Source organism: Aedes albopictus, chromosome 1 (genome assembly GCF_035046485.1).
Source record: "Aedes albopictus strain Foshan chromosome 1, AalbF5, whole genome shotgun sequence".
Lineage (NCBI taxonomy): Eukaryota > Metazoa > Arthropoda > Insecta > Diptera > Culicidae > Aedes > Aedes albopictus.
The window spans coordinates 76,135,817-76,153,046 of record NC_085136.1 but is presented as its reverse complement, the minus strand read 5'-3'; the positions used below and the strand labels follow the sequence as shown (position 1 = coordinate 76,153,046).

The 17,230-nt window shown below is 48.1% G+C and overlaps 3 protein-coding genes across 3 annotated transcripts in view; all 3 read right to left on the bottom strand.

Moving 5' to 3' along the window:
- LOC134285016 (homeobox protein 5-like) overlaps window positions 1–17,230 on the bottom strand; it is a 231,767-nt gene that overhangs the window by 110,091 nt on the left and 104,446 nt on the right. The gene's annotated exons all lie outside the window — the stretch shown is intronic.
- Window positions 4,540–7,629, bottom strand: LOC134288649 (uncharacterized). Its single transcript, XM_062854084.1, has one exon. The coding sequence runs from the start codon at window positions 7,627–7,629 to the stop codon at window positions 4,540–4,542; it is 3,090 nt and encodes a 1,029-aa protein (XP_062710068.1).
- Window positions 7,747–11,154, bottom strand: LOC134288648 (uncharacterized). Its single transcript, XM_062854073.1, has 2 exons — window positions 11,032–11,154; window positions 7,747–10,974 (listed from the first exon to the last, which is right to left on the bottom strand). The coding sequence occupies exon 2, from the start codon at window positions 10,699–10,701 to the stop codon at window positions 7,747–7,749; it is 2,955 nt and encodes a 984-aa protein (XP_062710057.1). The 5' UTR covers window positions 10,702–10,974; window positions 11,032–11,154.

Here is a 17,230-nt window from a genome sequence, read left to right as displayed (position 1 = left end):
ATTCTTAGAGGATTCCCGGGGGAATCCTAAGAGGATTCCTGGGGGAATCCTCTCAGGATTTCTCCGGGAATCCTCTTGATGCCGGATTCCAGTGGAAATCCTTACCGGATTCCAGTGGAAATCCTCTCCGGATTCCAGTGGAAATCCTCTCCGGATTCCAGTGGAAATCCTCTCCGGATTCCAGTGGAAATCCTCTCCGGATTCCAGTGGAAATCCTCCCCGGATTCCAGTGGAAATCCTCTCCGGATTCCAGTGGAAATCCTCTCCGGATTCCAGTGGAAATCCTCTCCGGATTCCAGTGGAAATCCTCTCCGGATTCCAGTGGAAATCCTCTCCGGATTCCAGTGGAAATCCTCTCCGGATTCCAGTGGAAATCCTCTCCAGATTCCAGTGGAAATCCTCTCCGGATTCCAGTGGAAATCCTCTCTAGATTCCAGTGGAAATCCTCTCTAGATTCCAGTGGAAATCCTCTCTAGATTCCAGTGGAAATCCTCTCCGGATTCCAGTGGAAATCCTCTCCGGATTCCAGTGGGAATCCTCTCAGGATTCCAGTGGGAATCCTCTCAGGATTCCAGTGGGAATCCTCTCAGGATTCCAGTGGGAATCCTCTCAGGATTCCAGTGGGAATCCTCTCAGGATTCCAGTGGGAATCCTCTCAGGATTCCAGTGGGAATCCTCTCAGGATTCCAGTGGGAATCCTCTCAGGATTCCAGTGGGAATCCTCTCAGGATTCCAGTGGGAATCCTCTCAGGATTCCAGTGGGAATCCTCTCAGGATTCCAGTGGGAATCCTCTCAGGATTCCAGTGGGAATCCTCTCAGGATTCCAGTGGGAATCCTCTCAGGATTCCAGTGGGAATCCTCTCAGGATTCCAGTGGGAATCCTCTCAGGATTCCAGTGGGAATCCTCTCAGGATTCCAGTGGGAATCCTCTCAGGATTCCAGTGGGAATCCTCTCAGGATTCCAGTGGGAATCCTCTCAGGATTCCAGTGGGAATCCTCTCAGGATTCCAGTGGGAATCCTCTCAGGATTCCAGTGGGAATCCTCTCAGGATTCCAGTGGGAATCCTCTCCGGTTTCCAGTGGGAATCCTTTCAGGATTCCAGTGGGAATCCTCTCAGGATTCCAGTGGGAATCCTCTCCAGTTTCCAGTGGGAATCCTTTCAGGATTCCAGTGGGAATCCTCTCAGGATTCCAGTGGGAATCCTCTCAGGATTCCAGTGGGAATCCTCTCAGGATTCCAGTGGGAATCCTCTCAGGATTCCAGTGGGAATCCTCTCAGGATTCCAGTGGGAATCCTCTCAGGATTCCAGTGGGAATCCTCTCAGGATTCCAGTGGGAATCCTCTCAGGATTCCAGTGGGAATCCTCTCAGGATTCCAGTGGGAATCCTCTCAGGATTCCAGTGGGAATCCTCTCAGGATTCCAGTGGGAATCCTCTCAGGATTCCAGTGGGAATCCTCTCAGGATTCCAGTGGGAATCCTCCCAGGATTCCAGTGGGAATCCTCTCAGGATTCCAGTGGGAATCCTCTCAGGATTCCAGTGGGAATCCTCTCAGGATTCCAGTGGGAATCCTCTCAGGATTCCAGTGGGAATCCTCTCAGGATTCCAGTGGGAATCCTCTCAGGATTCCAGTGGGAATCCTCTCAGGATTCCAGTGGGAATCCTCTCAGGATTCCAGTGGGAATCCTCTCAGGATTCCAGTGGGAATCCTCTCAAGATTCCAGTGGGAATCCTCTCAGGATTCCAGTGGGAATCCTCTCAAGATTCCAGTGGGAATCCTCTCAGGATTCCAGTGGGAATCCTCTCAGGATTCCAGTGGGAATCCTCTCAGGATTCCAGTGGGAATCCTCTCAGGATTCCAGTGGGAATCCCCTCAGGATTCCAGTGGGAATCCTCTCAGGATTCCAGTGGGAATTCTCTCAGGATTCCAGTGGGAATCCTCTCAGGATTCCAGTGGGAATCCTCTCAGGATTCCAGTGGGAATCCTCTCAGGATTCCAGTGGGAATCCTCTCAGGATTCCAGTGGGAATCCTCTCAGGATTCCAGTGGGAATCCTCTCAGGATTCCAGTGGGAATCCTCTCAGGATTCCAGTGGGAATCCTCTCAGGATTCCAGTAGGAATCCTCTCAGGATTCCAGTGGGAATCCTCTCAGGATTCCAGTGGGAATCCTCTCAGGATTCCAGTGGGAATCCTCTCAGGATTCCAGTGGGAATCCTCTCAGGATTCCAGTGGGAATCCTCTCAGGATTCCAGTGGGAATCCTCTCAGGATTCCAGTGGGAATCCTCTCAGGATTCCAGTGGGAATCCTCTCAGGATTCCAGTGGGAATCCTCTCCGGATTTCAGTGGGAATCCTCTCAGGATTCCAGTGGGAATCCTCTCAGGATTCCAGTGGGAATCCTCTCAGGATTCCAGTGGGAATCCTCTCAGGATTCCAGTGGGAATCCTCTCAGGATTCCAGTGGGAATCCTCTCAGGATTCCAGTGGGAATCCTCTCAGGATTCCAGTGGGAATCCTCTCCGGATTCCAGTAGGAATCCTCTCAGGATTCCAGTGGGAATCCTCTCAGGATTCCAGTGAAAATCCTCTCCGGATTCCACTGGAAATCCTCTCCGGATTCCACTGGAAATCCTCTCCGGATTCCAGTGGGAATCTTCTCCAGATTCCAGTGTTCAGGTGATCTACATGATTTTAGTGGCATTACAGAGGTTTAGGCGTGTTCCAGGGGCTTTCAAGGCTGTTCCAGAGGATTTCAGGGGCGTTCCAGGGAGTTGCAAGAGATTTCAGGAGCATTACAGGAGATATGAAGGTCGGTCCAGGGTTTCGTAGAGGTGTTTCGGGGGGTTTTAAAGGCATGTAAAGGATATTCAAGAAGTTTCACGGGCGTTACATGAGCTTTCAAGGACATTCCAGTAGAATTCAAGGGGTTTTCGGACTACTCCAGAGGGTTTCAAAGGGTTTTACGTGAGTTACAAGGAATTTCGGTTGTGTTTAAGGGCAAACGGGACGATCGAGGAAATATCTGCCATTGCTCTGTTGCTACTAAGATGGTAATCTCAGATTCTACTTTATATTACGGAACAAAAACTTATCACTGTGTATGCTTACTTGCAATGCATATGCTGATTGTTTTTCAGAATCTTCAGTGCGATAGAAATTGAAATTAACATCTTCAAAATCGCGAGGCAAATTGTTAGAAATAGAGGGAAGATAAGAAAAATAACACGGCGTCCCGTATCACCTTAAAAGGGCTCCCATGGCATATCAGGGGCGTTTCAGGCATTTTGAAGAAGTTTCGGGGGTATTTCAGGGGTTTTCAATAGCTTTCAGGGTCAGATTTCAGCAACTTTCCATGGGCTTCAGGAAGGTTCCAGAGGGTAACAAGGGTGTTTCGGGGGGTTTCTATGGGTTTGCAAGGCGATATTCCAAGGCGTTTGAAAGGCGTTGCAGGAGCTTCATGGGGCTGTGTTTTAAAAGGTTTCGGGAACGTTCCAGGGGTATTCCTGCGAATTTTGAGGGCTTCGTGGCCGTGCGATTAGTGGCGTCAGTTGTCTAGGTATTTCGTAAGATGGTTCGATTTCCGCTCCATCGGTGAAAACCTTTCGACAAATTGGAAATTCTCCACTGTACCGTGTGTTGTCCGTTGTCTCATGTTCGTGTTACGGTGCAGTGTCGTTTTTTTATTACTGTCAGTAGCATTTTAAGGGTTTTCAATGAGTCCAGACGTGTTCCAGGAAGTTCCAGAACGTTCCAAAAGTATTCCGGAGGTTTCCGGGGGAGTGTTCCAGAGGACCTGAGAAAGTTTCAAAAGGGTCGAGGACCTTTCAAAGGGTTTCTAGCGCTTTTAAACGAGTTTCATTCGGGAAGGTTTCAAGGACGTTTCAGTGATCTCAGGGGGTTGCAGGGAAGGTCCAGAAGATTTCGGATGCGTTCACTTAATTCATCGGATATCCCTTCCAAACTTTTCTGAAATTCCCCAAAAAAGAAGTTCTCTAAAACCCGCAGGAACCTCACTGTTCCTTTATGGACCACCCTAATGAAAACCAATTCTCAAAGCAGGCAATTTACTTTGCAACAGCTTGAAACTATATTTATGTTCAAAATAATCAAAAGGAATAAACAAATTCACATTGTTATAATTGTTCTTTTCAGTAATTTCTACTATTTACTCACATTTTATAGTTTTCTTCGATAATCCCTTATTCCTCGCAGGTATGGCGGCTCACTGTCGGATCGACGGCTATTTCACCTATCAATAAAACACTATTTGATACAAGCCTACGCACAAATCTCAAATCGCCCTTACCTGTAGATTTACTTTGAATTATTATTTGGTATTTCAGCAAGCAAACTACTTCTCTAACTTCACTTTTAGCGCAAAAATCTACTTCCTCAAGCAACACTTCTTCACTCGAAACTTAATTTGACCATTTTGATGTTCTTCTTTCTGTTTTTGTTTATAATTTTATTTACCGTTTCTATTTTTACCATCTCCCTCTCACACCAACATACTCACTGACAGTTATGCTCTGCTCACCGTTTATCCATCCACCGGTGTTGTCTTGCCCTGCGTGGAACGTATGTTGCGCAGTGGTTGCGCTGTCGACGGGTGGTACGGGGCTGTGCCAACACACCCCCTCCCGTAACTCTGGTGGGGCTCCTCGGCTGCACCGGATTTACCCTCCTGTACCTCGAGCACAGCCAGTCTGGTCACCGGCCTCCTAAACTTACCCTTGCTCGTCTCGACCATGGCCTGCCGGATTCTGCCGTCCGCTCCCGGGTAGACGTCCGTCACGATGCCCCGGATCCAGCTCTTCCGCACGGCCTCATCGGTGATGTACACTAGATCACCACACGCTAGTGGCGGCGACTCGGAGAGCCACTTCGTCCGCTGGTTGATGGATGGCAGATACTCGGACACCCACCGAGTCCAAAGCTTGTCCGCCAGTCGCTGTGACCGCTTGTAGCGGTCTCGGAGTGCTTCGGCTTCACTCGTCGCTGGAACAGAACGCTCCTCGCTGATTGCGCCAACGCCGCGAACAAAGTGGTTCGGCGTCAACGCTCCCTCCGCTCCTGGTTCCAGGCCAACGTACGTTAGTGGCCGGGAGTTTATGAGGTCTTCGGCCTCCGCTATCGTCGTCAGTAGCACTTCGTCCGTTATCGTCCGCCCGTCGTTCAGCACGGTCAGTGCTGCCTTCACGGAGCGAACCAATCGCTCCCAAACCCCACCCATGTGAGGTGCGCTGGGCGGGTTGAAATTCCAGCGGGTCCTGGAATCCGTGAATTCGTCCTCTGACTCGATCTCAATCCGCTGCACGATCGCCTTGCTTGCCGCTTGGAAGTTCGTGCCGTTGTCCGAGTAGAACTCTAGCGGCTTCCCTCTGCGACACACGAAACGCCGTATGGCCATCAGACACGCTTGAGTCGTCAGGCTGTGAGCAACCTCAAGGTGGACAGCCCACGTCGTCATGCAGGTGAACAGGCAGATGTACCTCTTCTCTGATCTGCGGCCGACAGTAACAGTCAGCGGTCCACAGTAGTCCACGCCGGTGTGGCTAAACGGTGGCAGATGCGGCGTTACTCGCGACTCCGGCAACGGAGCCATCCTCGGGTTCGACGGGCGACACTTCTGCACCTTGCACCAGACACACATTCTTCCGATCCTCTTCAGTTCCGCTCGCAGATTCTGGACGTAGAAACGCTGCCGAATTTCGTTGACTGCGGTCTCCGTGTTCCCGTGAGCTACTTGCTGATGATAGTGCTCGAGCAGCTTGTCGGTCACCGGATGCTTTTTCGGCAAAATAATCGGGAACCGCAGCTCGAATGGTAGCGACGATCCTTGCGCCGCTCTGCCTTCCATCCGTAGTACACCCTCGGCGTCCAGGAACGGGCTCAAGCTGTACAGGCTACTGCTCTTCTCCACTTGCTGCTGCTGCTGCTGCTGGTGCGACTGCTCCTGGTTCTTCGTCAATGCGCACACCTCGTCTCCGAAGCGATCGGCTTGGGCCGACCTCCACAGATACGCCTCCGCCTTCCGATATTCGTCCCGCTTCAGCGGCACTAGCTTCGTTCGCACATGCTTCTTCACAACGCTGCTGATTTTTGCAGTGGCCAGTACGACTTCGATCTCCAGCCCATCTCTTTTCCTTCTGCAGTTCGATGCAAAACGGTAGACGCACGCTACCGTCTGGACCAGAATCTTCCACTTCGAAAACCGCAGCGGGTCCACCATCGGCTCAGTGACTCCAATTTCGTGGAAATGCAAACACGCTCGGGTCTCCTCGCTAGTGTTCGGTGTCACTGCCTCTTGCTCCGGCCAAAAACCCTCCGGCTGGTACAGAAAGTCTGGGCCACGAAACCATGGTCCGCTTGGTCGCAGGCTGTGCGCCTTTTCCCAATTCGTTAAAGCGTCGGCCACGTTGCACTTCGTCGGCACCCATCTCCATTCCGCAAGCTTCGTTAGACTGTGGATCTCGCCGATCCGGTACGCCACAAACTGCTTGTACCGACGGTGGTCGGAGTGGATCCACGACAGCACGGTCTTCGAGTCGGACCACATGAAACGCTTCTTTACCTCCAACGAAATCGTCTCGCCGACGGAGTTCGCCAGCCTCGCTCCTAACACTGCAGCTTGCAGCTCCAGTCGCGGTATGGACATGTGCTGCAGCGGTGCTACCTTAGATCTCGCCATCACGAGCGAGCATAACGGCCCGGTGGCCGTCTCGATGCGGATGTACGCCACGGCACCGTACGCGTCCTGGCTAGCGTCTACGAAAACGTGCAGCTGTAGGCTGTCGTATCGCAGTGAAAATCCGCCACGGAAATAGTAGCGGGGAATGCGCACTTCGTCGACTTCTGGAAGCCTCCGTATCCAGTTACTCCACTTCTCCGCACACTCTTCATCGATCTGCTGGTCCCACTCACATCCAGTACGCCACAGGTCCTGAATCAGCAGCTTCCCATAGAACGTGAAAATGGACAACAGTCCTAACGGGTCGAAAAAGCTCATCACGCAGCTCAACAGGATCCTTTTGGTCGGCAGCTTCTCGCCGGACAGGAACGGCTCCAGATTGTCTCTCAATTTGGTGGAGAACGAGAATTCGTCGCTTGCCGGGCTCCACACGATCCCCAGTACTCGCTCGGATCCGGACTCCTTATCCTCGCTGAACCGCACGCACTGATCCTCTTTTCGCTCTCCCATCGCATCCAGGAACTCTTCGGAATTGGAGACCCAGTTGCGGAGCTCAAAACCGCTTCTGGAGTGGACGTATCGTACTTCCTCCGCTCGTTTCACAGCTTCCTCGATCGTGTCTACGCTGTCGAAATAATCGTCGACGTAGTGGTTTTCGACGATGGCCACCGCCGCCGCTGGGAATTGTCCCGCAAACTCCTTCGCGTTCAGGTTCTTGACGTACTGCGCCGAGCATGGCGAGCTCGTTGACCCAAAAGTGGCTACGTCCATCACATACACTGTCGGCTTCTCCGACGGATCGTTTCGAAACAGAAACCTTTGCGCTCGCTTGTCCTCATCTCGAATCCGCAGCTGGTGGTACATCTCCTTTATGTCTGCTCCGAAACCGACTTCTCGCTCCCGAAACTTGCATATCACCGCCGGCAGGGCAGTCAGCATATCCGGCCCCTTCAGCAACTTCGAGTTGAGCGACACTCCTCTAACTTCCGCTCTGGCGTCCCACACCAGACGAAACTTCTTCTTTCTCGGGTTGTAGACGATATTCAGCGGAACGTATCACACCTTGCTGCAGTCCAGCGCTAGCAGCTCCGACTCCGACGCTTCGTGTGCGTAGCCTTTCACGAGATAGTCGGCGATCATGGTACGGACTTTGACATACAGCTCGGGATCCTTCCGCAGGCGTTTCTCCAAACACATCAGCCGCTTCACCGCCATAGGGTAGCTGTCGGGAAATTCGATGTTGTCGTCCTTCCACAGCAAACCCGTCTCGAAACGATCGCCGATCCTCCTCGTCGTCTTCTTCAAAATCTCCTTCGCTCTTCTGTCTTCTTCCGGCTCCGGAAGCAAGGCGATGGAAATGCCGGATTCCTCCAGCGTGTAATGACTCTTCAGGAGATCATGAAGCTCCTGATTGGACACCGGGCTGCACGAATGATGCGCGACCATTCCGCTAGTCACGTTTCCCGGTCCCGTCGGCCCGTATGCGGTCCAGCCTAGCTTCGACCTTACTGCTATCGGCTCTTCCGGTCGGCCGATTCGCGATTCCAACGGCGCGTAAAGGTGAATATCCTTCAGCCCGATCAAAATCTGTGGAGCGGCATGCTGGATGTCGGTGATCGGTAGGCCTTGGAGATGCGCATATTGCCTCACCACTTCCGAAATGGCTACCGTGTGTTGTGGAAGCTTTAAACTCTCCACTGTGTGAGCGCTCTTTATTTGGAAACGTTGTGCGGATCCTCTCGCCGAGATGAAGAGACTAACGCACTGCGAGTCTTTCTCGATCCGGGAAACTCCTGCGGTCCAAGTTACACGCAAGGGCTGTGTCGCGCCTCGGACTTCTAAACGGTTCACCAGTGCCCGTTCGACCAGTGTGTACGACGATCCTTCATCCAGAAACGCGATAGTGTTCACGGAGTGTTTGCCACAATGCAACGTGACGGGCATCATCCGGAAGATCACGGTTTGTTTTGGCTGCGCGGAGTGAAGGTTGCAGTTTAGCCCTGTGGCTGGCCTGACAAAATGGAGCAGCGGGTTGTGACGCTCCTTACAGCCTTCGACGTTGCAGCGGAAGCTTAGCTTGCAGCCGGCGGTACCGTGCTCGTTCAGGCACAGTTGGCATAACTTCCATCTGCGTACCGCTTCCCATCGCTCTCCGAGTTGGAGCCTCCGAAACTTCTCGCAGTTCCGGATCCGGTGATCCACTCTGCCACAAATCCGGCAGGGCTTCCTCTCCCTCCTGGGTGGACTCGAACTCCTATTCTCTTCCACGTCGTGCGAGTGCACGTAGCCGTCGTGCGCTCTGCTTCTCGATCCTTTCTTCGATCCGGATTCTCCGGAACGGGGGGTACCTTCTCCATACGCTGCTACTTCGCTAGCGTCCTTCACGATGCTTGACAGGAAGTTTGATAACGTCCTCAGCGTCACCACTTTGGTCTTCCTGCGATATCGTACCCATTCCAGCTGGGTGCCAGTCGGTAGCTTCTCCGTCAGCTCCTGGATCAGCATCGGGTTGACCAAGTGTGTCGTTAGTCCGGTCGCTTCTAGGTGATCGGCAAGCTGCTGCACTACCACTCCAAAGCTAATGAAACTCGCCAGCCGATCCGCTTTCGGTGGCGCTGCATTGCGCACCTTCGCCAACAGCATATTGAGCAGTCGCTCTGGCCTGCCGTACAGCATGCGCAGTGTCTCCACAATCTTTGGGACGGATTTCGGCAGAAGCAGTCTGCTCCTTACCGCCTCCAGGGCCTCTCCTTTCAGGCACTCCTGTAGCCGCGCCAAATTCTCCACGTCGGAAAAGCCGCACGCCTTCGTCGACGTCTCGTAGCTGCTGATGAACATCGGCCATTCTTCCATCCTGCCAGAAAACGTTGGCAACTTCCTGGACAGGAATTGCCGAGCGGACATCTGCGCCTTCGTCGGTTCTCGCTGCCGATTCTTCCGCCCATCCTTCTCTTTTCCGCTTTTCCGACGAGGCTTCTCTTCCTGTTTCTCTTCTTCGGAACTTTCCGAACTTTCTTCGCTGCTCTCTTCCTCCTCTGCGGAGCTCTCCTCTTCCTCGCTGGAACTATCTTCTTCTTCTTCTTCGCAGCTTTCCACCTCTTCAGCGGACTCTTCTTCTTCCTCGGAACTCGCGCTTTCCGACTCAATAACTTCCACCACTTTCTTCATCTTCTTTGCTGTTTTCACCTTCTCAGGTTTGGGAACCCCTGGTCGTCCGAGTGGCGTCGAATCTCCGCCACGCCCGATCAAAAAACTCTCCGGCAGACTGGATGGACCACCAACCGGCTTCAGTGTCAGTTTCCGACAAACTTTCGGAGTCGAGTGCTTCTGGTACGCTCCTCTCGGATCTTCGAAGTCCGCTACCGTCGCATCCGCTTTTCCAGGCTTTCCATTCCTCGACTTTTGCTTCTCGAGTCCTTTCCCCGGCTTCGTCTGCTCCGATTCCGTCTTCTTCTTTGTTCCGCTTTTCGAGCTTCCCACTTTACCGCCTCCGACAGCTTGATCCAGCTCCTTTTCACCATCGGCCGCTCCTGAATTCCGCTTCAGCTTTAACTGCTTCAGCTTCTCCTCCATTTCCGTCCGCATTTTGTCGAGTTTCCTCTGATGGGCTTCTTCTTCCGCGAGCTTCTTCGCCATTTGCGCCTGTTCGAACTCGAGTTCCATCTCCCGCTTCTCTTTCTCCAGCTGCTGGCGCATCTCGAACAGCTCCTGCTTCATCTCCAGACGCTTCCGGTGCAAAATCTTCTCCTTCTCCATTTCCCGCTTCTGCTTCGCCTTCTCCGCTTCGAGCTCTTTCAGCCCCTCTTGCACATCAGCAGGAACAACACCTTTACTTGCACTTCCGACGCACTTCTGACAGCACCACGAAACGTCCTTGACATCAGCTGTCACGCCAACACAGCCGAAGTGATACCACCGCTGGCAGTGGTCACAAAATACCATTTGCGACTCCTCGTTATCAGGACGGTCGCAAGCCGCGCAATTAAAACCTGTCTTATCAGGACTTTGCATTTTTGGGTTTGGTCGGAACTTTATAAAATTTTCAAGATTGTTCCTTTATGGACCACCCTAATGAAAACCAATTCTCAAAGCAGGCAATTTACTTTGCAACAGCTTGAAACTATATTTATGTTCAAAATAATCAAAAGGAATAAACAAATTCACATTGTTATAATTGTTCTTTTCAGTAATTTCTACTATTTACTCACATTTTATAGTTTTCTTCGATAATCCCTTATTCCTCGCAGGTATGGCGGCTCACTGTCGGATCGACGGCTATTTCACCTATCAATAAAACACTATTTGATACAAGCCTACGCACAAATCTCAAATCGCCCTTACCTGTAGATTTACTTTGAAATTATTATTTGGTATTTCAGCAAGCAAACTACTTCTCTAACTTCACTTTTAGCGCAAAAATCTACTTCCTCAAGCAACACTTCTTCACTCTGTAGGGTCTTAGTAATCCATGAGTTATGAAGATTGACATTACTATTGAATAAACCATCATTATTATACCAACCACTAACAGAAGTAGTCACGTCTCTACAAATGGCGACGAGAATTAAACTTTATTTCTAATTGAAAGTAAGAAGTGTTCAAGGAAGTGTTCGGGAAATCTCAATGAATTGGCCATTTTCAAGCTTTGCGGTTCAAGAAAAGTCGGTGTTGTACAGCCAGTTCAAACAGAAGACGGAGCATTTGGAGCATGAAACAACGGAGGATAATCCATTCTACGTGTGTGATTGCTGGAGGAACTGGGCAAGAAAGCAACAATAGCTGCCGGGATATTGCAGGCGTTGGCACCGCTATATTCATTTCGAATGCTCAGTTGGAGAGCTGTCGGACAGCTATCGCCGTGACGAGCCAGAACGACGTTCTTAAGTCAGAAATTAACACCATCCAGATAAGTAACAATTGTTTGAATTTCTGTTTAATAGATTGTGCTTGAATTAAGAACAAATCAATGAAGGATTTGTTGGGGTAGTTATTGTAGTAACTTGTGCTAGTCAGTATACTGTAAATGCTGTTTTATTTTGCTCGACTAGTAAATTAAAAAAAAATCTGGCGAATGAGTTAAATGACATTAAATTGAACGGTCCAGATTAAAAAAAAACAACAACTTCATATAGGCGAGTTATTGAAAAATAAAATACACCAACTATACTAACAAATTTTGTCGTGCCACAGTGCGGTTTTTGTTGTTGGTGCCAGCAGAACGCATCATTGTGGTTTATTTGCATGATTCGTTTTGTTTGAACAATCGTAAGCGAATCTAAGCATGACCGTCATACTGAGGGACTTGAACCTTTATTCATGTTTTCGGAGCACAAATCTTTAAGGTGTCATGATGCATCACTAAGCTTTCAAACGAATCATTGGCTTTTTGCTTTTCAATGATTGTTTGCCTCGCGTTTTTGAAGTGATAAAAAAAACTGTCAATTCTGCAGTAAGGCAGCAGAAAAAGTATCATCGTATTCACTGCGAGTGAGCTTATAGGATGATACTTTTTCATACAAATATTCGCTTTGGTGGCAGAGAATTATCACTTTGAAATTTTGAGCCACATATGCAACATGGCTGCCGATGCTGATGATGCCTTAAGATTCATAGACGAACTCATCTGAGCTTGTTCAATATATTCGTTTTGCAAGTAAGAAAAATCAGAATAAAACAAATGCAGTAAGGTTCGCTACTTCGTTCTTCAGATGTGAGTCTCTTGTGTTTGTATGCAAATTCAAAAATATGATTAGAGAATTATAACTTGAGTTTTCAATCATGAAACTAGTTAGGAACCAAGTAAAACATTTTTCTCTGAAAATCGGAACATTTCATGATCACATTGATGAAAGCAGGATTTAATACTGTTCGCACTTCATAGAAAACGGAATTCGGACATTTAAGAGAAACTCGCTACCGACATAGAAAAACACTCATTTATTAGACGAACAGATACTACTGTATTTAGCAATACGAAACGAGCGATATGAGGCGTACTTTTAGCGGTGGTATACTTATTTTGATTGACTTGTAATTACCTTCTATATCACGTTCTGTATACATAGCCAACAGATCAGCGATCTAGAGGCTGAAAAACTGTACCTACAGACTCGATCATAGCGTAGTACGAAACGTACCGAAAAAATCAGCGTACGGAAAAATGAGACCATTAACAGTACGGTGACAATGGAGCATATTAAGAACTCAGATAGTACTCATTTCCTGCCTTGGTCGATCAAATACTAATAGATTAACAAAATTGAAAATAGATTAGAAGTTATAAAATTAAACTACAATTCTTGTTGGTGATTATCGTTTTCTCTGATGGACCCCGGATTCTTAGGAATAAAGTTCACTGTGAGGAAGGGTTCATTCATTGGAACGAATACTTTGTCCTACTGCTTTACCTAGAATCTTAGGGATGAAATCCATTTAAAGATAATTTGGACACGGTGCATGAAAATAAAAATGTTGGCTCTCAGGGATGACTCCAAAAACCTGACGATTGGCCCCAGATTCTAAGGGATACAGTTTAAAGCAAGAAAAGTTTTTGAGGTAAATGCAATACTCAATTGTAAACCGCGGAATCTTAGGGATGAAGCCACATCGAGAAGGTGCGGACCCAGAGCAACTAAATAAGCGTGAGTCCCAGAGGCGAACCTTGAGGGATGAAGCTCACAGATTATGCGGAACCCTGGTTGGGATGAAGTACACTGGTCGGTGATGACAGTGGAACCCAGACTTAGGGATGAAGTACGCAGGAATAATTCAAAGGCGATCCTTTGGAATATAGCGGAACCCTGTTGTTGGGATGAAGTACACTAATCTAAAAAGATAGTGGAACCCAGACAAAGGGATGAAGTACGCATAATAAACCCGGAGGCGATCCTCGCGGGAAAGAGGTATCATTGAGACCTGGAGGCGATCCTCAGGATGATTCTCATGTGCCAAGGTGGAACCCAACATATGGGATGATAGTACACCATTACGAGACCCGGAGGCGATCCTCGCGGGATGATTCTCGACTATCAGATTGAGACCTGGAGGCGATCCTCAGGATGATGCTCAATGTCTGAAACAGAATTTTGTTTTTTGTAAAAATTAATTGAAGTAATTATTTATTTAATATAGAAAAGAAAATATCAAGAGCACATGAAGTACACCATTCTCTATGAGGAATTCAAGTATAAAACGAGCAAGAAATACATAGAAAAGGAGAGACAAATATTACTACCAAGGAAAAACAGAGACGGTCCACTTAAAAATATATAAATTATTCAACTCTGAATATGAAGCATACATCAACCACAGTGCAACATAATCTAAATAAGAAGATAAAACACCAAGGAGAAGAAGTAGAAGATCATAGCCGAAAAGATGGAAATATGAAGGAGCATAAAAAAAATAAAGAAATAATTTAATTGGACATTTTTGTTTAATAATTCTTATATATTACTTTATTCTAGATTGTGATGCAAGATACGAATATACACTGTCAAGAATGGAAATGCACGAAAACTTTAATGAAGTGACTAGGTTCCCTGGATGACGTGATCGGATTGCACTGAATGTTTTAACATGATCCATGAAGCTGTACAATATAAAGTTAGATCTATGAAAGAAGGGAGAGATGTAGGGTCTTAGTAATCCATGAGTTATGAAGATTGACATTACTATTGAATAAACCATCATTATTATACCAACCACTAACAGAAGTAGTCACGTCTCTACACACTCGAAACTTAATTTGACCATAGAATTCTGCAAGGTGACGTCACGAATGAACGTTCGGTTCATTCTCGTTCGTCCCTTCCTTTTCCCTCTCACGCGAATTTTGACATTTTCCGGTGGTTTGTTTTGATTCCCATTCGTTGCCGTTCTTTTCTCTCTCGGAGAGAAAATTGAGGTTAAATTTCGATGCAAAACTCTATTTTGATGTTCTTCTTTCTGTTTTTGTTTATAATTTTATTTACCGTTTCTATTTTTACCATCTCCCTCTCACACCAACATACTCACTGACAGTTATGCTCTGCTCACCGTTTATCCATCCACCGGTGTTGTCTTGCCCTGCGTGGAACGTATGTTGCGCAGTGGTTGCGCTGTCGACGGGTGGTACGGGGCTGTGCCAACACTCACCAAAACCCTTCTGGAACTACCGTGAAACTTAGAAATGAAAATCTGATGTATTTGTAATGGATAACTTAAAATATAGACTACTTGTGTGAACTGTTCAACAATTAGCGAGAATCGGATGAACCGGCTAAAGAATACGTTAAACATTTGGGATCCTGACTGGAAAATCAACAGCCCCTTATGAACAGCAGGTTACGCAAAGAAGACTGAAGAGATTTGAAAGTTTCCAGTGTTCTACAATTAGATAGAAAAGATGCTTGGACTTGAAGCTATGATAATATACAGTAGACGTTCGGTCGGTGCAAGCGGTAAGTGCAACAAATTTGCAGTTATCGCACCGCCAAATGTCAAAATGGTGCGCCATGTTAGCCCAAATGAACAGACGGATGAAGTTCACGTTCATTTAACGTCAGTTGATGTCAGACGTTGCAGTTATCGGATTTTCGTTCGAGGACGGACACTGTGGCCACTCAGACTAATCAATTCCTATGTCCGAATCTCTTCACCAACGAGGGCGGATGTAAATCATGCAACCTACTCTCGTGAAATACTTTACAAGACGGAAGTTTCATTTCATCTTAATCGTTTGTTTCGTTTGCTTTGTTAATCCTTTAGCGCATCACCACAGCTACTGACATATGCCCTGTTGATCCTTTTCTCTGCATCCCTCTCAATCTATACAGTTTGTTTCCTAGAAGAGTTCTTCTCGCAAGAAGCATCAGTTCACGACACCAAACATAGAGCTATGCGCATGGCCTACTTCGATCGATCATAATCATCTTTCCAGAGCAAGCCGGCGCGACGGGCTCAACGTGTCGTCAAGCGATGACAACGATTTTATAGCTGTCACATCGCAGCCATAGAGCTTGCTGACGTTTATTCCCCTCTCTCTTTCAAGCATGCAGGCAAGATAGGATTTGTTTTCATCGGGAAACCTTTCCTGATGACAACAAATCCTATTCCGCCTGCATGTTTGAAAGAGAAAGGTGAATAAACGTCAGCAAGCTCTATTGGATGTGTAACTTGCTATAACGGGACGTCTTTCTTCTTCATTGACTAACCACTCGTCTAATGACTCGAAAATGATTTAATTTACAGCTTGTCGGATGCTTTGATTAGTGTCATCTTCGCTGCAGAGATGATGTAGGATCGATCCGGTTTAGAATCTCTGCATGCATGGAATCAAAATATGTTTATACCGTTTATATTGTTTACAGTTCTGTTCTATGAAGTGGCAAAACAAGTTTTTCAAATCGCTCCCTAAAAACTATCATCTGGCTGGGGTGCGATGCATAGTCGAACATGGGAATCAAATTCCCCCCACTATCTTTTTTAAAATAGAACATAACACATAAACCATCGCGATGCGATCCGGGATAGAATGCGGAGCAAAACATATGTTTTCGCGCACGCGGCACCGCCACCGTATTGCGCCTTCCCTCGCTCGCGCGCATTCCACTGCGCTCTCATGTGCGCACAACGACCGCAGAGAAGCGCATCTCCATTAATTCGTCATCGTCGTCGTCGCCGCCTTCGTTGTCATTGTTGCTGTTGTTGAACTTTTCCCTGGTGCGCGGTTCTACCATAAACAGTTCACCGCACCTGCTGTTTTTCGTGTTTTTTCACATATGCGATGCGATTCTTTCGCGATCTTCTCGCGCATTCACATCAGAAACAACAACAACTACAACGACGACAATCCCATCGCCGCCATATAGCGGTGACTGGTTCACCGTTTTGACATGTTTATTTTCCGTCGACACGGTTTTTTTTCCGAAATGGAAGTTACGCAATCGCTCGCGTTCACCAAAAAATGTTCTTTCTGGGACGCAAGCAGCGACAACAGTTCGATCGTTTGAAAACGCGGAGCAAATCGCAGCAACCCGTGCGTTTGACACTTGTGCGTTCGTGTGTGTACCTTGCGTTGTGCACCTGAACTTCATCGGCGGAAAATGAGTGCACTGCACGCACGTGCAAGGGATTTATTACGGCGGCACGACCGCTTTGAGTTTGAACAACTTTGACCTCCACGAGTTTACGGCCGACCGGGAACCGGTTTCTTTCGCCGTATTGCCAATACCGGTCCGCTCGGACGGTTCGTATGACTCACATGTGACACAACTCTCAGCAACGGGTTCTTGTTGACATCCCCTTTTTTTGCGTGCGTTGATGGCGAGTTTGAGAATTAGTAATTGATCACGTGCGTCAAATTTGACTGACCCTTATCGCACGCAGCACTCCATGGCCGTTTGTTTCAAGGTTATGGTGTAGGTACGGGTGAGAGTGAGTGACCCGATTCGACGGTCACTCAGCGAATTGCGCACTCAATGCGGCGTGCGCATTGATGCGTACTCTCGCATTTGCATACAAATGACCAGTATTGCCGGTGTTATATCGGTCAGTAATG